Source organism: Myzus persicae, unplaced genomic scaffold (assembly GCF_001856785.1).
Source record: "Myzus persicae strain clone G006 unplaced genomic scaffold, MPER_G0061.0, whole genome shotgun sequence".
NCBI lineage: Eukaryota > Metazoa > Arthropoda > Insecta > Hemiptera > Aphididae > Myzus > Myzus persicae.
The window spans coordinates 727-22,909 of NW_019104028.1; the positions used below are offsets into that span (position 1 = coordinate 727).

General features: G+C 28.6%; 2 protein-coding genes across 2 annotated transcripts; one reads left to right on the forward strand and one right to left on the reverse strand.

The window, feature by feature from the left end:
* The first annotated feature begins 2,958 nt into the window (after nucleotides 1–2,958).
* Nucleotides 2,959–14,710, forward strand: LOC111037779 (transient receptor potential cation channel subfamily V member 5). The gene is made up of 18 exons (XM_022320536.1): nucleotides 2,959–3,224; nucleotides 3,300–3,474; nucleotides 5,519–5,741; nucleotides 5,968–6,063; nucleotides 6,159–6,379; nucleotides 8,031–8,256; nucleotides 8,332–8,447; nucleotides 8,542–8,778; nucleotides 8,842–8,993; nucleotides 10,267–10,483; nucleotides 10,562–10,723; nucleotides 10,865–11,053; nucleotides 11,641–11,765; nucleotides 11,842–11,981; nucleotides 12,067–12,170; nucleotides 12,269–12,320; nucleotides 12,384–12,621; nucleotides 13,752–14,710. Exons 1-18 carry the CDS (start codon nucleotides 3,109–3,111, stop codon nucleotides 13,942–13,944), a joined length of 2,982 nt encoding a protein of 993 aa, XP_022176228.1. The 5' UTR covers nucleotides 2,959–3,108; the 3' UTR covers nucleotides 13,945–14,710.
* Nucleotides 3,384–4,240, reverse strand: LOC111037781 (52 kDa repressor of the inhibitor of the protein kinase-like). Its single transcript, XM_022320537.1, has 2 exons — nucleotides 3,940–4,240; nucleotides 3,384–3,872 (listed from the first exon to the last, which is right to left on the reverse strand). The coding sequence occupies exons 1-2, from the start codon at nucleotides 4,141–4,143 to the stop codon at nucleotides 3,756–3,758; spliced, it is 321 nt and encodes a 106-aa protein (XP_022176229.1). The 5' UTR covers nucleotides 4,144–4,240; the 3' UTR covers nucleotides 3,384–3,755.
* Nucleotides 14,711–22,183: the final 7,473 nt, after the last annotated feature.

Genomic DNA, 22,183 nt, shown 5'->3' on the forward strand with positions numbered 1-22,183 from the left:
TTAAATCCCAGATTAAAGTAATTAAAATAATGCTTCAAATAAGTTTTTTATGTTGCTTTAACATATTTTGAACTTATATATTATAGTTAAAATATTTAGTTTGTGCAGATGTTATAGATATTTAAATTTTTTCCACAAATTATTACTTAAAAATAAAAACAAAAAATAAAATAAATGTTTTCAATTCAAAATTACGTATTTCAGTACTTGTAGTTATAGTGTATAATGTATAATGTATAATATATAATATATTATGTATAATTACCTTTATATTGTAGACAATTTAGTATAAATAAATAATATTTTTCATAATTTTATATAATTATCCAGTGACTGCTTGACAATGATTAATGCAAATAGCGCATGTTCTATTTTAATAAAACAATATTAGTCATGACTGAAGACAAAAATGTTTTGTTTTGACTACGCTTTATCAGTGCGCGTGTTCTCCATAAAATATAAAGTTTTTATTTTTTGATTAGTCGAAATAAAGCGACTTTGGTCGCTTTATAGCAGTTTTGCTTTACCAATGTGAGGTCACCCTAAGTACCTATAAATTATAATCATATTATTAAGTCACGGACTATAAGTTTTTATAGATTTTAAAGTAAAATTTAATTTTAATTTTAAGATTATAGTCCGTGTATCGTGCACACATAAAAATTGAGTCGGTAACATATATTCACACACGTCATTCTTAAGGGCTCATTAAAATTAAAATTAAATTCGAGTATGTTTTGAATTATTAATATTAATTGAGTTAAGGGTGTCAGTACCGGTTTTTCAATTTACCATTTTAATTAAAATTTGCATGTTCAAATTTGGGATTTGATCCGACCTGCAACGACGTCCTTAACTATTGTAATGTAAACTGTAGGTTCATACCACTATTATAATTTGACCATGGTAAACGGACGGATGGTACTTTACAGGTAGTGTGGTAGACAGTGCTATATCCCAGTATCATACAGCTAAAAGTGAACTAGATATTATAAGATTTTCAAAACATTTTAAATTTAAGCTCATGAAAATGTGTTAAATGGGCATAATATTTAACAACCTAGTAGTTTTCATAATTTTTTTTTTTGGTTTTAGATGCTTAATCGATTGTTGAATCAAAACTTACCTATCGTACTTATACTTTAGACATTTTGCACTGTAGGCTTAAGTCTGTATAAGTGGTAAGGACAATTTGCTCTAACAATTATTTGGGGATTATTTTTTTTTTGTGGTAGATATGGCGTATGTATACTTACCCACATTTTGTGTGCTCAAACGAGTCGTGAATCAATCAAATGTGCGCAAATGGTGTTACGCACAAGTGGAGTTTTGAATTTTGTGTTGTATAGGAGGCACCTATACTCTGCTCCACGCATATTTTGTGCAGTAAGTATAATATATTGTTCATTTATTCGGCAGCTATAGTCGATTTAACGGCTACTCAGAGTTTTATTGTAAGTAATAGATTTTCAGATTTTCCATTGATTCTAGATCAAGTCTAGCATAGGTTCAAAGAACTTCTCTTCAAAAAATACCCATAATCCACATCACTGTTTAAGGAGTAACTTGGTAATGTTTTCTTCTAAGTGTAAAAACAAAAAGTGCAACAAAATAAATAATGTATTAACAAGTAAGTAGCAAATAATAGTTTTAAAAATATATTTTATAACAAAATATTTCAGGTCAATCTCTTTTATTGTGGTTTATTTTATTATAAAAACAAATATTATCACAATTTTCAAGAACCTATAATATATATAATATATTTTTGATACCTATAATTTTTAATTTTGTATACATATTATGACATTTTTAAAGAGCTAAAGTAGGGTATCTACTGACGCGTGGCCGCGTGGGTGAAAACGGGGAAAGCACAAAGCAATACAATAATTTGTCTCAGAATTTATAAAAATAGTTTAGTTTCTCTAACATAATTCCGCAGTTTGAATTATAATACAAATTATGGTTTATTATATATTTTTGATTCTATAATTCTCCTTTTATTAAGTTATAAACTTATAAAATGTGTATATATTTCGAATTTTCTAAATGTTTTATTTTGATGTAAATTTATTTATAGTAATAAGACTACTCGTATCTCCGTTCATAATTTTAAGGAAATTGAAGACTGCACAAATATGCAAAAAGAACAATTTTAATCCAATGCTTTAATTTATTTAGTATATTTAGACAGAAAGCTTGTGATCTATATTTAAACATACTATCGTCAAAAAAGAATTATGAAAATCGATAAATACATTTTTTTTTTTTGAACAAATATAATGAAATTACTTACGACTAATTATGTTGGTACATTAAGTTTTAATAATATAAAAACATTTAAATCTTTAATTCAATCATTTAAAGCAATTCAGTTAATATTGTAAATTATTGATATATAAAAGTGAACATCTTTACAAAATACTGCAATGTCTATAACAATATAATATTAGTAACAGTTACAATTTTATAGGGCTATTGAATATTTTTTCGAATAATAAACTATTGGGAAAAAAAGAAAACTATTCAATGTGTTTGTTTGGAATGCAATATTTTTTTTCAATTCAAAAATGTTTACAATAATATTTCTGGTTACTGGTTTTTGGTTAATAATAATATTATTCAGTTTATAGTGACTTAAAATTAAAGGAAAAACGTTAATTTATAAACAATATTTTTTAGGAATAAAATTAATTTTGATATAATAACAACAGTCATTATGAATATAATATTTTTATGTTTCGTATGTATAATTTAATATTATCTCTTGAAAAAATATATGTGTAGTGATTTTATCATCTAATGTAAAAGATAATGCATTTTATGTTTGTTTACTATAAATTTAAAAACATGACTAAAGTGAGATTAAATTAATTAAAAAATCGAATTAATTTTTTTTAAATGTTAGGACATAGAAAAAATCTAAAGCTGTTTAGTTTGTTATATGTGCAGGTATAATATTGACAAAGAGGCTATAGTTACCTGGGAAACGATATGCATTTGATCGATGGTTTAAAGTATTCTCGGTGTTTATACTACGTATTGTGTAATTATTTGGTAAAATAAATAAAATTATAAAACAAAGATATTTAATAAAATAAAATAAAAATGGGAAATTCTTGTGCGAGTTGCACAGATTTCTCATTCTCGAAAACAGCTTCAGGATCTGTTCTGGATAGAGTAATATCTCAAGCGTCTAACGAAGACGATTGTTTGTTGTATAAGTAAGCAATTCAAATTATTTACATTTGAATTTGATATTGTTAAAATATTAAAAGTAAATATTATTACATTTTAAGGTTAGCGGATTATAAAAAAGGAGGAGAATTGATCAACGTGTATAATAATGGTGGCCAAGACGAAGCGGAACGATTTATTGTTGAAAAATTACCCGGCCTTATGTATAACAATGGTAAAGGTCATATGATAAATCGAAATGATTATTTGAGATGGAAATTTCAAAATCGTAAACACGTAAGAATAATGTCTACTAGCCGTTAAAGTACGTATGTAATTGACCAACCATCATAATAATTACACCGATACAATTAATTACGTGCTGACGGGTTCAGCATTTATGCAGAAAAATGCAAATAATATGGTGTAGGTAGGTAGTAGGGTGTGCCGTAGACAGGATTTTTTATGGGGGGGGGAGGGTTCATAATAATATTGAAATAATATTTAAAACATTATATGTTAACACGATATATTTACTACTATACTAGACTACTGAAATTGGCTATAGTATAATTTAATTATAACAGAAGATCTATTTTTCTCGGCTTTTTGGCCATTTCATCTGATATATTTTCTTCTAGTGTGATTTCAATATTCCTGTAATAACTCAGGAGCACCAATCCATTAAGATGATCCTGTTCAACAAAGAGTCTAATAAATAATTATAATATAAATCAACATATTTAATTAATTATAATCTACCTCTTTCATACTATTCCTGAGATGGGATTTTACTCTTTTTAAACTAGAAAAGGATCTCTCTGGCGTTGCAGTCGAGACGGGAAGTGTACATAGAACTTTCAATAAAACAAATATATTAGGAAATATAACTGGATCGCAATGCTTGATAGCATGTAATGCATTTGATGGCAACATTTCATCATCCTTGGTTACCATGCGCTTCATTTTTTCTTTCCAAATTTGTAGCTCACAGGTAGCTGTGGTAATATCAATATGAGGGAGATAAAAATTAATTAAAGACTCAAAATCTGCATTATTTTACGAATTTGTATCATCAAACAAACATTGAAAATCTGAAATATTGTTTTAATTGCTTAAGTATATAAATTATAAATATATTTATAGTAGATACCTAATATAATTTAAGATTGTTATACCTTTAAAAATATTCTGATGAGTTATAAAAATCTTTCTTTTATTTGTGATATAAAAGATTCAATAAAAGGGATGCATATAGAAATTCGATAATAATCTTCAGGTATTAAGTCATTATTTAATGATAAATAGTTAGATCTATTTTTTTGTCGGCGAGTTATTAGTTAACAGATATTTCCATGCCTAATAAGTAATATTTCAGCCATTCTCTAGTAGCATGTACAATTATAAAAATTGTTTTTATGGATATTATGTAAAATATTATCATTTAAATCAAATAATAAATATTTACTAATACCTCAGTACTTCAAAATAAAGTACCTAGTTAGACATTGGTAGGTACCTATATTTTCCACAATATACAATGTGAATGGGAGGGGTTTGAACCTCCCCCCGTGTTTACGGCCCTGGTAGTAGGTACTAGGTACCTACCTGAATATTTTTTTGTTGAGATCCAGTACGACCAGAGTACATGTTAATTAAAATGAACGTTACTGTTTATATTCTGATCTATTTTAAAACTATTATGTATTTAATTTATTTTACAACATATTTTGATCGATTAGAATTTTATAAGTAGGGTCAATAGGATACATACTAGTTGCGGACGAATTATTTAGGTCAATACTATAACATAACAATCGCGTACAGAGTTTTTTTTAATAAAAACCACAAGAGTTTTGGACACAAATATATTACGTAACAAGAAATTGTAGCCATTTTGAACATTCTCAACAGTGGTGCCGAAGTTTTGAAAATGTGATGGGGAAATTTCGAAACTTCGCGGCTTCAATATATTAATTATTTAATATAGAAGTACCTTCAGTACCTGCCCTAATATATATTTACTCATAATCACGGTGACGTGGATTTAATATACTCATGCTCATGATAAAGTTATGATGTAAATAAAATGTGGCCGCACGGCCACATTTTTAAAAAAAAGAGGTCGGGCCATGGCCCGACGTTCGCATGGACTTCGGCGTCACTGATTCACAATTATATTTTGTTATAGCTATTTTATGATATAGTAGGTGTTACGTGGCCCGTTTGACGTCGGCTATTTTGGAGTCACGGTTGTAGCGTGTTACCAATCGGCTATCTTAATATTTAATACTTATATACACTGTGCAACTGTGAAAGCATTCGTTATTTCCATATTTAGGTGGCCGTTAATGTTGAGGAAAGGCCGGGCCCTCACGATCCGTTGACAAGATGGGTGGACCACGTGGCGTGCTGGCAAATGCAATACAGAGGATCATTAGGCGAAAGTCTGTTGCACGTATTAATCATATGCGATACTGTGATACACACTCGGCTCTCCCGACTACTTCTCAAACACTACCCGATGTTAAGTCAAGATGTTGTGGAAGGTGAAGAATATCTCGGTACGTCGTAGTGTAGTAAACACTGTTTAAACATGACTTATAAATGATTTCATCCTGTGAGTATTCGTCCGTCTATTTTTCACGACAGTGTTGGCATATTCTATTGAAGACATCAAATTAACTTGTAAAGTTCATACTGTGCAGTTATAGGTCGCATGATGGTTTCATACATCTTGATATTATTATTTTATTTATAGTCTTAATTTTTGTACTTAACTATTCATAGGCGCCAGTGCATTACATTTGTCTATTGCTTACAACAACAACGATTTAATCCAAGACTTGGTTGATGCTGGAGCAAATATTTGTCAAAGAGCCATAGGTATATACTTCATATAATCATATTATATCAACCTACTAATAAATCTGACGCCTAAATATTAAAATATATTGGAAATAATATATTACACGATTTAGGGAGCTTTTTCTTACCACGCGATCAACAGAATAAAGAAATCAATAACAAACACACGGATTACGAGGGTCTAGCGTATCTCGGAGAGCTACCGTTAGCGTGGGCTGCTTGTTGCGGAAACCAAACGGTATATAACCTGTTGATTGATGCTGGAGCAAACCCTGACGCCCAGGACTCGTTTGGAAATATGATTCTCCATATGGTGGTCGTTTGTGACAAACTGGTAAGTAATTAAATATTGTTCGGCAGCAAATCGAACCATGTCCAAATACGTGCAATATATAATGTAATTAATAATTATATAATATTCTAAATTCAGTTGTTGTGAATTAGGTGTGTTTTATTTTATTTTTGAACACGACTAATACTATTTACAATAAAACAGATTGACACCATCTACCCATGCATAACTTTGTAATGTTTTTACACCTAATATTATAAATTAATACTTGGAACATATATTATAGCTGTACCATACTACCCGAATCCTCCCGGAAATAAATGAAACATAACAAATATATATAATTATTGACTATAATTAAGACGGCCGAGTGAGTGGTTCAGACAATTTATTTTTAAAGTAACTGTAAAAACCACACGCAGATTGTGCTATGGGTGTATTTCTTATTTTATTGAGCAATTTTCTGGAGACAGAAGTTGGGTCGGTCGTAAGCGGTAGCCTACGTTGATTAGGCAATCGAGATCAATTTATTTAATTATGTTAAAATATAATATAATATTTTACTATAATATTATTTATTTTATTATATTTTTATTTTTATTTTTATTTTATTTATTTATTATTACCTGGATGTTCATCGAAAAAATTATCTTACTGCACTTTTAACATTTAATAGTTATATACAAATATACAATTATATACAAATCATTTTAAAGCCTATCCTTACAAATAAAGACTGTGCACAGTGCCACTGTATCTGCTGAGATTCGTTTTTCCTATGCATGCACATCACAGTACAATGATGCTTAGTTATTGAATTAAAATTTAACCCATTTAACTACTCTACAGCTGTGACTTGCATATTAATTTGCAATTTAAAAGTCGGAATCTTATACATAGCAGAGTGACGAATAGCAGTTTTTTTTTTTGAATAATTAAATAAACAGTAAGACTAGTTCAGTACAGAATAAGTATAATTACAGTAATTACAGTAATTATTTTTTATTCTTATTTATGCAATTATGGATGTACAATGTACTTTTTTTTATACTATAGGTAGGTATCCGAGTTTTTTTTTTATCAAATTACAATTATAATTTATATTACAGTAGAGATCCACTTTGTTTCATTTTTATATTTTATTCATACTAATAGGGAGGCTTAAAAGAAAGAAAAGGAAATAGTAGTGATCTAAAAAATGTCATGACCTAGAATTGCCCTTAAGACCATTTGAAGGCAATTAATAACTTATACTCTACCTAATTAATGCTGATGTGTTTAATTTTAAACATAAATTAATGTATATTTTAAATTATAAAATACAACTTAATTAGTGTGTTATACTGTTGTTCTATTTTTATGAAATAGTTAATACGTTTTAACTATAGCTAATAATAAAAATGTATACAAAGTATTGTCAAATGATTAGGTAATTAAAATTATTTGATTTTGAAATGATTTGTATCTAATTTTGTAAAAATGTACACATATCATAGACTAAAAAAAGTGATTTTCACTGTGTTAACATATAATTTATTATAGTTTAAAAAGACTTCAGAATATCAAAAAGCTTACTATACTCCCCCCTCCCCCTTCACAAAAAAAAAACTAAAAAAAGACTTAATATTTAAATGTGTACCTATAAGTATCTATAAAGGGAATATATACATTTGCAATTTATTTATTTGCCCAGAGTATGTTTGGTTATGCTTTGAAGCACCCTAAAGTGCCGGCAAGTAATGGTATAATGAACGTGGCAGGACTAACACCTTTAACTCTATCGTGTAAACTTGCAAGAACTAGTGTTTTCCGTGAAATGTTGGAACTAAGTGCAAGGGAATTTTGGAGATATAGTAATATTACATGTTCGGCGTATCCTTTAAGTGCTTTAGACACATTACTTCCAGACGGAAGAACAAGTTCGTTAATCTATACAGAATTTAGTTAGGTAATTGAATAAAATATTATTTTGAAATATCATTACGACATCGTAGATTGGAATTCAGTATTGTTTATAATTTTGGATGGTACAAAAGAAGAACATTTAGACATGCTCGATGGAGGCATAATTCAAAAATTATTAGAAGAAAAGTGGAAAACTTTTGCTCGGGTATATATCTCCATTATTAGTATTACTAATTGTATTTAAATGCGCAATTGGTTAAATTATACGATTTTTATTTTGTTTTTTTGTTCGGCCAAAGAAACAATTTATGAAACGTTTAGTTATATTATCCATCCATTTAATCATGTTGAGTATTTCTATATACCTAAGACCCGTGGACCAGGACAAACCATTGTTAGGAGAAGCAGAAGACTGGCAAGACGTGGCAAGGTATTGTTTTGAAGGCGGAACAGTAGTCGGAGTGCTGTCATATTTAATCGTTCAGCAAGGTGGAGAAATACTCAATCAAGGTCTGGTAGGATTTTTAAAACAAACGGTAAATGGCTAAGCAAAACGTTTTGAATTAATTGCTAAATATTAACAGCACTTTCGATTATAGTTCAAAGAACCGGCCAAACTGATATTTCTGATTTCAAATTTATTAATATTGGGTTGTATACCACCCAGGATGATGGGTGACAAACAGACTGAGGAAGCCATATTAGTATTCGCCGTTCCCGGATCGTGGTTTTTGTTAATGTTTTTTGCTGGGTATTTTATATAATAATGATTAGAGTATGGATTATGAAGGCATTTGCCTTTTTTTTCTATTGCTCTAAAACGAAGCTATGTCAGCTACAAATTCGATTTATACTGCTATACTACTATGCACGACATTTTATTTTGCTTTTTTTTTGTGCTTTTTTTGCGTTTTTTGAATATTTATGCTTTTTTGGGCATTTTTGGTACATTTTTCAAAATGTGTTCTAAATAAACGTATTTGAAATGTTAATTTTTATTTTATTGTAAAATAATGTGTTTTCCAATATCGTATATTGTATATGGCTGGCTCAATCGATTTTATCTCGTTATGTTATGTCTCGGTATGTTTATCGATGTAATTTAGATACGTATATAGCTTATTGAATATAGTAGATTATTTTATCTTGAAACGACAATAAACACAAAAATTAGTCGAAAACCCAGAAATTGAAGAAAATTTAATCTAAATAAAAAGTAATTTTGGATTTTTGGCTACTGAAATTACACGTTTAGAAACATCTGGGATGCTATTATCAGAATCCGTGTGTTGTATAGAAAAGGTTAAACAACAAATTAAACAAGCTTTGGGAAAAACGGGAGAAACGGTTACAAAAAAACTTGATGATGTACTAAACAAAAATTCGGGATTTAAAATTCTTACCATAATATCAAATATTCTAAAAGGCGAAAAAGTATCAAGAGAGGAACTTCCTGAAGACTTAACATGTGATGATTTAATACATTACAAATTTGCTCCTATTACATCTGTTGACGTCGAACGTAGTTTTTCAAAATACAAGCATATATTGTCCGATCGTCGTAGAAAATTTTTATTTGAAAACTTGAAAAAAGTTTTGATTGTCCAATGCAACTCCCATGATATAGGTAAAAAAAATCATTTCATAACTATTATTTAATTTATTTTTTATAAATTATCTTAAATAGAATAAATTCAATTTACAGATTAATAATTGTGGAAGAATGAAAACTCGGAGAAGCAGGGTTGTTAATAAGTTTATTATAATACCTTTTTTTTTAAAATAATTTTAATACTTTTTTTGTGATAAATTTTTTTTAAAAACCTATTTTTAATGCTTTTTTTAAAGCTTTTTTGGAAGATTTAGACAGCTTTATTGCTTTTTTTTTAGTGCTTTATTTTAGTTTTTTATTGCTTTAAAATCCGTACTCTAATAATGATAATGATAAATAATTTAGCGTTATACATGATATAAGACAAAAACAATGTTTGTTAATGAGTAATACATTGAATAAATTGCTTTAGCGCTATACGCCTGACTGGTCCTTTCGTAACTATGGTGTACTTGATGATCACAGGAGACATGTTAACCTTTTTCGTCATCTACTCAGTAATTTTGTCTGGTTTTACGCAATCGTTTTTTTTTCTCTACAAAGGATCGCCAGACGTCAGTACGTCGTTATATAAATCTTACCCTTCTACATGGATGGCCTTATTTCAAATTACTATGGGTGACTACAATGTGAGTTACGGCTGATTTCCTTTGACATAACACCTAATGATAATTTATACTACAGTACGTTACGTTTTATGTATATAGTACGCGGATTTGAGTTACACCGTATACCCCGCTCTCAGCAAAACTGTGTTTACGGTTTTCATGGTGTTGGTGCCCATTTTATTACTTAACATGTTAATAGCTATGATGGGAAACACTTATGCGCACGTCATCGAACAGAGCGAAAAAGAATGGATGAAACAGGTGAAACACAATAATATTGGGTCGTATACTTATTATGTTGTTCTGTATTAATATTAAACTTATACAGTTATACGTATAGTCTATTGTAGTATAGTACATACCAATACAAAAACAATAACTAATTTGATTTCCTTATTTCAGTGGGCTAAGATTGTAGTTACTCTCGAGAGAGCTGTACCACAAAAAGCAGCCAGGAATTACCTCGAAGAATATAGCATTCAGCTGGCACCCGGTGACGACGTAAATCCAGAACAAAGAGGATTCATGGTAATTAAATGTAAAAGTCAAACACGAGCGAAACAGCGAAAAGGCGCAGTCATAAATTGGAAGGTACCTTGTCATATTTTTCTTAAATGCAAAATATCTGACATTTTTTTAATAATTTTTTTACTTAATGTTAAATATTGATGTATGACACAGGCATCAAAGATGTTAAAAAGAAATATAATTTGCTACAGTATTAATATTTTATGTATAGGAAATAATCTAAATAATATAACATAACCTTAAAAATGTATATTTTTGTTCATTAAATCAAATTCATAAAACGTGTATAATTTTAATTGTTTTGAGAAAATAATTTTTCATTACGATATAGATTACGTGAATACCAATGCTTACTACATATATGTATAGGAACTTACAATATAATAATGTTATAACACAAAAACTCTGACGCTCTTTCGTAACCTACAGATACTATTTTTTTTATATTAATATTATGCGTTTGTCTTTTTTTTAAAATATAGTTCTATATGTAAATCAGGGATTTTAGCTCTTTTGTATGATACCGTTTATTTTTTCCTTAACTCGTTTTGTTAGTGTTTTTCACTGGTAAAATACAAATGTTGAACAAATTAAGATATTTTGTTTTTTAATTTTTACTAATAAAAATTGAAATGTATTTTATACTTAAGAAAAGTGGAAAGTTGGTCATTCAAGAGCTTCGTAGATTAGAAGGCACTGGCCAAAATTTAAGAGATATGATTTGGAAACGATCGTCTCTATCAGCGTCTTCTCCGGTCGCTAAAAGTGTATCAATGTAATTATTTCAGTTATACTTATGTATTTAAAAATTTAATTAAAATCAAATAATTTCTCTTCAATTTTGTAATTAGAACAAAAAATAAAAGCAAGTCTTATTCTGAAGCAAAAGATGACCAAATTCGGCTCTCTGGTGCACTAGGAGCAGCACTAGACGCGATTGCTGTAGCTCATGATTTAGACATGACCCTGACAAAAGATCAATCGATTGATGGTACCTGCCTACTTTAATTGATACATAAATGTTGGGATATTTAATAGTTAAAAAATATTGATTGTTGTAAGTAATTTTTTTTCAGAATTACATGATCCTTTAAGACAGTTAGTAATAATGTCGGAAAGTGATAAAAATATTGATAAAAGCCAAGTCGAAATAGTGGCGAATGCAGCAGCAAAAATTGCAGTAAGTTTTAGTTAAATGTTAACAGTTCATTTAAAAAAGATACATTTATAAAATCATCTTTAAATTTAAATGTATTTATTTGAAAAATATTTATTCAGAACCAAGATTCTATAAAACCGATATCGGTTAATTTAGAGCAACAAAATGATTGTAAGTAAATTGATTGTTATATTTCCTTAAGTATGTTTTTAATAATTTATTTTTAAATGCTAGTAAAAAATGATAGAACTAAAATTCCAACTGCCGGTAACACAATTACAAATAGAAAACTGTTAAACAAGCAATCTAAAAATTTAAGCATGTATGGTTTTGAGAGTCAGGACATTTCAGTAGATAAATACAGCAAAGAAATTGTAATCACAAGAAGTATTTCAACTCAAACTGGAGGTATTGGTATCATCGAAAAAAACGAACGACCGATAATAAGACCAAAAACTGCAAAAATCAATCGGTAAGTATTTAATAATTTGATACACAAAGATCATTTTCGAAACATAAGTAATATTTTGTTCATAGTCGTTTAAAAAATGCATGTATACCTGATAAATAAATTTTATTTGGGTTGAAATATATAGGAGGTTTTATTTTATAGGGAATTTTAACAATTCACGTAATAATTATGTATAATTTATGAAAAAATAAATTTTTATTTCAATATTAATATTTATTATTAGTTATTACTATTTTCGTTTTCAAATCAAAAGTACCTATACTTATTATCACGTACACCACATTCAAAATCCTATCCTGAAATTGATATAAACTAAAAATATTAGTCTTAAATTTGTCTATAACTTTCCTGGAGGTGATTTTCCTACTCTTTGGTCCATTCAAAATAAAAATAAAAACAAAATGGTTCAAAAAATAATGTTAGTAGTAAAAATCATAATTTTTTTTCGGTATTAGGTTTTATAATTAATTACAAAGAACAAAATAAGTAACATTAAATTACAAAAAAAGTGATGAAAGTTATGGAAGAGATTTTGACTAAATCTGCGATAAGTATAATAATAAAGTATTTTTTAAAGTACATTATATAACTTGGTAATTAATTGACCAACTCATTGAATTAAATATACCTTTTTAAACCCACATATATATACATTTATTTATTTAGTTAATGGTATAATCACTGATGATAAATGTATCAATTATTTAAATGAATTCAAATCTCTCGACGATTACTTTAGAACGGTTAACTACCACAGCCATACCTATAATAATTAAAATTCCATTAACATACTATGTATATACCTCAATAAGAATTAGAATAATAGAAGTCATATTAATGTAAGTTTAAAGCTAAAAGCCCATGTCGCCGAAGCTTCATAAAGATCTATAAAATAAAAAAATAAAATAAAAGTCACCATTTTTTTTTTGATAAACATTAGACATGTGACATGTCCTACCGAGATGATAAAATATTCTGTAAATTCGGTTTATTGCTCTATATAGTCTTGCTTCGAAAAAATATATTTGTTTTGCGTCAAACAGTTATAAACTTATAATATTACAATGTACTTAATAGTTAATATTAACGGTGTACGGATTATTTTGTTTTTATTTCACAATGGTTTCCAGCGTGACGCCCACACAGAATTTCGCGGTGAAAAGAGGCCAATCAGCACAGCCGGACAAACGGGAAGACCACAGGGATAACAAGGAGCAACAGTGTTATTGCATCAGTGGCAACAACATGTTGAGGCCGTGGAGCACTCAAGACCTGGCACCGTTAAACACGATCATGGCTTGGGGTCCCAACGACGATTTCTGACCGAACGACAAGAGATAATTAAACCTAAATAATAAAAAATATAAATTATGGCACGGTGGTGAAACGGCCATTGTTATAATATTTAATACTGCAACTACGTACCCGTCACCCGGTATGCGTTTATGACGTTTATGTCGCTTTATCGTGACACCCATCGCTTTCTCGGAGGATGCTTTCTACTCGCTGTTTTCTCTGTCTTATACATAGGCGTAACGTAGAAAATCTATGTAACTCCTTACGGGATTCTTATTACGGTTTATTCATAGTCAATATAATCAGAGCAAATTTACATATTATTATTATTAACATCTAGTTTTTGGAGGAGTATATAAACCATGTAATACTGCAAAGATTTTTTTCATATATTTATTTTTCAACGAGTTTTATGAATTTTAAATTTAAAATTATTTAAAAATTATTTAAACTCATTATAAAAATAATGTGTAAAAAAACTCTCCGTATAAACACTGTTTATACTGTCTTCTCTGCAAATTCAATAACATATATCATGTAAAGTGGCTCTAATATGAACTAAGAAAAAACTGCATTGAAAATCTGGAAGCTCATATAGATTTTTTGTGTTACGACTCTACTAGTGGTATTATTTTATTTTTAATATTAAAGTAAATTGACATATTGTACTAAATTTAAAGTTAAGTTTATATTATTTCAGGTATTATAAAATTTAAAGGTAAGAATTTATTATCTTGGGCCCCAACTTGGTTTTTTGTATTTTAATTTTGAAACGAGTTATGAGCATTTTAAAATTAACACACAATGTATAATTTTAAAAAGTTCGTGACTTGTTCCAAAATTAAAGTATAAAATAACCTACGAGGTACCCTATATAATGTATATTCTTACCTTTAAATTTGATAATACCTACGTCAATTCACTCTAATATTAAAAATAACAGAGAAAAATGGATTCTTCTGAACGTAAAATTGCCTTTATGTTATGTGTTAGAGTAAGGTGGAGTCAACACACGTGGGTACGACGTCCTCTTTAACACACCATTCCCGGCTCCGGGTTCTATATGATTAAATGACAGCTCGCTGTGGTAGTTAATATTCATAACATGCACCATGCAGGATATTATTAAAAAAAATTAAATTATATATAATATTGTAACCATGATACCTACACCTTATATTTTTATTGTATACATTATTAATTATTATCATAAAATATATAGTATTTTACTAATATATTTTATGATTATTAAATGATAATATTATTAAGAGTAGCCGAAAGTTTTGATTAAATCATAATATATATCATATATTCATATTATTAACCATTTTTTATGAGCTTGAAGCTCGATCAATACTATTTTAGAGTATATTGTGCTGTTATATATGTATTCCAAGGATGCAATACAAGGTACATTGCAATTAAAATACGAACAATATTTATTGCGATTTCTAAAGTCGAATTCAAATAGATAATATCGACTTGGTTTAAGAGTGTTTACGAGTCGACGACGCTTAATATTTATTACTATACGTGATATTTTTAAAGTTTGCGGTTTTTCATCATACATAAAATTATTATTGCACACGTAGTTGGTAACTAGTATTTAGTGAAAACGGGGCGGATTAGAAACAGCTATTATGCGAATCGCGTGTAATGTTTAGTACAACTTTTAAATATTAATTGCTTCGAGCGGTAGTCATTAAGCGGTAAAACAAATAAATTATAATTTTAATTTCCGTAGCATTGAAATTGTCTTTTGGTTAAGGGATTGAGTAATAGTGGTGTATACACGCGCAGCAGACGAATTTAGCACTGCAGAAAATAATACTTTAAGCAACTCAAACCGTTTTCCTTAATATATATTATACAGAGAAGTGGATTTTTCGGAGTACCTTTCGTTAAAATATGTTAACAAAAGTATTACACACATTTTTCATTCAATATTAATAACGCTGTTTTTCAATGTCTTATTTTTGGTAGGTAATTTATAGATTTATATATTGTACGTATTTAGTTTTTAATATCATAGGGTCATATAGTAGGTACCTATAACAGAACCGTGGCTGTTGCGATTAAGGATGTCTTAATAATATTAAGGGATACGCTGATCCTTTGCGAGTAGAACATTTTAAACGATTACGACGCGCGGTTCTTTTCTGTAGCAATAATTTAATTTATAGGCGTGTCTGCCAAAACCATTAATTAACTATTAATTATGTCACTCATTCAAATCATTCACGATTTATTGAAATACGTTCATTTTAAATAAACTTTTATGTTCATTAAATTAATTTTTCAACCCAATTGTTTTTAATACTTATCTCTGTTCTAATTTACTTAGCTTTATAAAAATATATTTATAACCGTTTTAAATTACTATTATTTTGTACTGTAATCAACTGGTAGGTACATTCTGTTTATTTTATAAACGAAAAAGTCTCAAATATTACAAATTTTACAATAATAATGGCTATAACTATTTACATATAAAGAATAAAGAATAATATAGAATTAGAATAGTATAGGTATACAGCTATAATATTTACTTAATCACTCGTATTATACTTTATTAGAACTTTACACTACTTATATTGAGTAAACAATTTATTTTTCTTAAAATCGGACTTTTATCTTGTAAAATTATACAACAAATAAATAACTATAAACATACAGATTGTAAATTATTGTAATAATTATTGTGCCTGTGGGTTATTAATATGTTTTTGGATAATAATTAAGGATAAATAGAGTTATAGTGACTTTGGCATAAACTATATTATTTAGGTCTTATCTTTTGATAAAAGGGAAATTATCGAGGTAATCAAAATCTGAAACAAATTGGAATAAAATATTGGAAATATATGGAAATGAACATTGTTAGTGTTGTTTAAAATTGCTCATGCATAATACAATTTTTTCTCGAATTGCGAATGGCTGGAATGCGATTCAATTGGTAGAATATCTGGAGACAATACATTATTTCATACTTGATACTATATATAAAATAAATACTTTACAGATATATTTATTTATTGACTGATTACTTTGATGTCAACGATGCGCTTGTTATGCATGAAATAAATATACCTACGCTGGTATACAGTCGTGTCTCCTCTTAAAAAGTCATTAAATTAAAACAAACATTCTTTAGATTATTATTATTTAACTATCATAATATTTGTAATACTATAATCGATACGGATTCGGTGTTTTTTGAAATATATAAAAATGAAGAGAAACACATTTTATTGCAAACGAATGTACCTACAGTAAATGTCGACGTTTTCAGCAGTTTTATTGCAGCACGATCTTCAAACTGTGTTTTAAAAATTACTGAAGAGTTAAAAAAAACAAACTTCTTAAAAATTCCATCGTGTTTGATTTTAAATTTATTTATTGGATAGAACAAATATTTTGTAGCATTCCTCGAAGGCTTGAACAGAAAAAAAATGGCATTTACGAGTATGTATAAGAGGAAAAAAGTAACAAGACACTCTGTCCATGACAGCTTCTCCTGTGCGTATCAGAATATATAAAGGACAATAAATCGAATTTACTCTTGAGATGTGATATTATATTATATTATACTCATATGTTGTGTAAATAGATAAATATGTCTGTGCATTTGTTGATTAAAAAAATTCAAAATAAGCAATTATAACAATCATCATGAAAGAGGTTACCATATTATTATTATACACATAATATCATACAATAGCTTTTTTGTCGCGCTACTTACTATATACCATATATGTATTAAAGTCATTATAATGTATGTACTATCCAGGTACATTATAATACTACAGCATGTGGGGTGTCTCGATATCAGATATGACCTTAATCATCTCGTAGAAAATCAATTTATTATTATCTAGACGCTCGTGGTTTTTTCGACAGTAATGTGGAAGAAATGACTGATGCCGTTTGATTGAAATTTCCTAGTACAGATAACTGCTGAAAAGCTCGCATTCTATTAAAAGATTGATGTGGCATAGTGTCTCAGAGATGCGAGACTTTCGACACACTGTAGGTATGTCAGCTGTACACTGACACACCATAATAACTATAATAAAATACTGTCGTGTACTCGTGTGTTAGTTAGTATTTTATAGTGTTATGAATGGCGTTAAAACGTAGATAACATAAATGAGCGGAACAACTGTAATTTATTTTGGTTATCGTTGGATCAAACATAATTCCTAAATACAGGTAAGCGTTGACGAAAATGAGACCCAACAAAATTATTACGAATACGTCAAGTGCCTACCTATCATTATTATATTTTTGTATTATGCTAATTGGGAATATGGTAAGTCGTCTGTGTGTAATTATACGCAGGAGAAATCTGGAGAATGCGCCATGACGATTAAGGAATGTCATCTTCTCATGAATTCGGATATAATATTTCTGAGACTGAGATGATAGAGGTACTCATAAATTCCAATGATAATATTACTGTGTCTGTGTACGAATTAGTATAATATGATAACTACGGACATCAAAGAATGCGTAAGTTTATTGTTATTTATTATTAACATTGTAAGTAATATTAAATTTGTTTTTTGCGTGTATAAGAAACTGATATTGTTTTAAAAAATGTATTATTATAATTATTATTAACTCGATTCAAGGGACGATTTTAAATTTTGATATATTTTTGAGATCGGATGTTGACGATGTTGTACTTGAAATATAAATAAATTCGAGATACCACAGCAGGCACTCCTAAATTATGGTACCCTTAACGAGTTCTTAATAGATTTTCGGACAAGACACGCGAAAACGTAACATAACATTTCCCGTGTATAAAAATGATAAAATACCATATCGTTAAAACCATTAAAGATCGCCACGTCTCGTTCACAGCTATATGCTAGGATAACAATAGTCGATGTGTAGCTAACTGAAATACAATTGGACAACGTCTTCGTTTATATATATACTTTATATCATATATATATAGGTATTAAGTAGTGCGAATCTGTGGTTGTTGCTCCCGGAAAAATATATATTTTTAGCGACCATAATAATATTATTATATTGTTATGACGGCAAAACGCTGAACATACCTATGAGTAGCACTTAACTTTTTATTTTACTTTTATAGTGTTGCGTCATTATATGATATTAAATAAATACCTATCCATATTATAATATAATATTGTTGTAATCTGTATACCGAGCCAAGTTCGCATCCGTATTGCAGTGTTTAAACATCCTTTTGTGGTCGCCGTTATTAATCTTAGTTCCTAGAAACTTTTCGGGCTGCTAAAATGAGTATAGATACCTACTGCAGATTTTCGCCGGTGTAATCGATCTTCTTCATCTTCCGATCAATTAGTTTCCTCCCATTAACCGATTCGGTCGGCTTCTTCTTACAACTTAATCCCGCCGCGTATTTTATACTGGTCTACATCCTAATCACTATATAATTAATGTTCGCGTTGTATTATTTTACAACGTTTTGTTGGAGCGTAATCGAGATTCCGTGCTTATATATATACCTACGTAGTTGTTATTTTACTATGATATTTAAACAAAGCGTCAGATACGCGTGTACCTATACCTACGTAGATAATTAATATACTCAATGGATACAACACTTTACGATCTGGTTTAGTTATTTAGTATTATAATGTTTTTTTTCATCCCTACAAACTCATATTTAAATGGAATGTGTTGATTTTTTTCATTATACTTAATCGTTTTAATTAACTGTCAAAACGAATAGCAAACATTTCATGTAACAATTGTCTCCAACATAAGAAACAGGTAAATAATTTCTGTATAGAACAACAACTGTTAGGCTAGGAGTTAGGACCAGGGCTTGCATTTGAAAAAAAAATTTTGTTTTACGTTATTTACAATTAAAACGTTACACAAATTTTGAGTTTATCTTTATTCAAAATTTAAACGTTATTCAACTTTTGTGTTTATTGTTATTCAGAATTAAAACGTTATACAATTTTTGCGTTTATCGTTATCCATTATTAAAAGGTTATACAATTTTTGCGTTTATCGTTATTTAAAATTTAAAAGCATTTAGATACCTATTTTTAAAGTACACACAGGCCGCAATTTAAAAGTATATGACTATGACCTTTTTTGGGGGACATAATTTCCCCATTCTGAGTTTTAAGTAGGTATTGTATAATTTTATTTATTTTATTGTATTTATTTAATTAAATGGGTAACATATCCCAAATACATATTATTTACAAAATATAGAGCACAGTGATACAGATTAAATTACAATACATAGTTCGTAAAGAAATGGAAATTGAATAAATGATAATATAGTATGATACTAATTAATCTTAAGAGTAATAAATAATAATGTATTATTGAATTTAATAAATTGCCTATAGGCTCTAAGGACTTCATAATAAAATAATAAATATAAAAAAAAAAATATGATTATTATTTTTTAATTTTAAATGTATTATTCATAGTAGTTTCATTTCATTTAAAACTTGTGGGATTAAAATGTTTAAAATTTTTTTTTTTTATTGATCTTAAGCTTCGGCAACTGAGGCCATTAGCTGTAGTAGGATTTGTATTGTAGGTTTGTTTGTATTGTATATTTTGGGACGGTAGGGGGGAACACGTGTGTGTTTGTTTTTTGGCAGAATTTCGAATGGGGCACCCGTAGGTTTCTGCCATGCCCCGGGGGTGGGGGATGGCAGCACTTGTTCTCCGGTCACCGCGACTTGTCCGGAGAAAAATGCCGCCCGGTAGCCGAGGATCGAACCGCGACCGGCTGCGTCGCAGCGGACGCGTCAGACCACTCGGTCACCTCATCCCCCTGTTTAAAATTATAAAGTTGAAATAGTATAATATTGTATTCATATTTTATTTATATTATAATATTAGGTATATAATTTGTATATTATATTAGGTAAAAGGTAGATTAATAAGGATAGGTACCTATGTATCTAAATAAAATATAAACTAAAATTAAAGGGTCAATTATTTCAAAAAGAACATAATATTAGGTAGTTAAATAAACAGTTAGTAGTTTAGTGCCTATACTTACCTAGATAAAATGTATGAAATATTTAAATGTTATAATGTACTTACTTTTGAAACTGTGGAATTGAAGCAACAATATCTTTTTAATTTTGATCCGGTTAATATCTCTTTTTCTTTTAAAATTCATCTTGGTGAAAAACTGTCACATGATTTTCTAAGTTACCAGAGTGACTTCCTGTCCGAATAGGGTTATTGCAGTTGGGAATTTGGCAGACACATTCATTTGTACTAATATTAAATTTGAAGTACATTTTTTGTACTGGGTTAGAAATTGTTCTACCCATAATGATTCTCAATATCTCAATATGTAGTTTATCCACAAAATTAAATAAATAATAAACTAATATAAATAAAACGTAAAACTATAAGTAGGTATACTAGTATAAAATATAAATATTTAAAATTTCAACATTTGACAATTATTAGACAAACGACTGAACTAATCTGAGCAAAATGAAGTCTGAACACCGAACACAATAGTTGAATAACTTGAATGGTATAAATTTCGACCGTAGTACAGATAGTACAGTACAATATTATCAGAGTATCACTATTATTAGCTATTGGTAATTAAATTATTCTATTAATACCTTCTTATTAAGTTTTAAAATAATATCTAATACGGGATCTCCCGGATAGGCCGGATACGGAATAAAATTAATTCTTGGAATGAATCAATAATTGAATTTTGAATACTACTAAGTATTATTAAATAATTGGAAATTAATTATTTCGTTTAACAGAATACAATATATATTATATACCGTTTTGCGTTATGTTTTGTTTAATGATATATCATATATTTTGTTAAACGTTACGTTTTGTTTTGTGTTATTTATTTATTTATGTATTATGTTTATCGTTTTCCGTTATAATTATGTTTACAAATTTCAATCGTTTTTTATCAAATATAACGTTATAATCATAACGTTATTATAACGTTTGCAAACCCTGGTTAGGACTGCAGAAAATGATAATATTCACAGCTTAAGTGATAAGCAGGGTTCGTAGCACATAACACTTATTATTATTAATATAAACGCTTGAAAGAGCATTCAAATAAGCACTTAAAAGCATTGAAAAAAGAATTTCAAAAATGGTTACCTTAAAAAAATTTCTAGTTTTTGTCTTATATTAAAAAATACAATGTACTCTTATGTATTAACTGTACCTGTGTTAAATACATTTTTTAAAGACAAAAAAAACTATAAGCACAATGATGTTTTTTAGG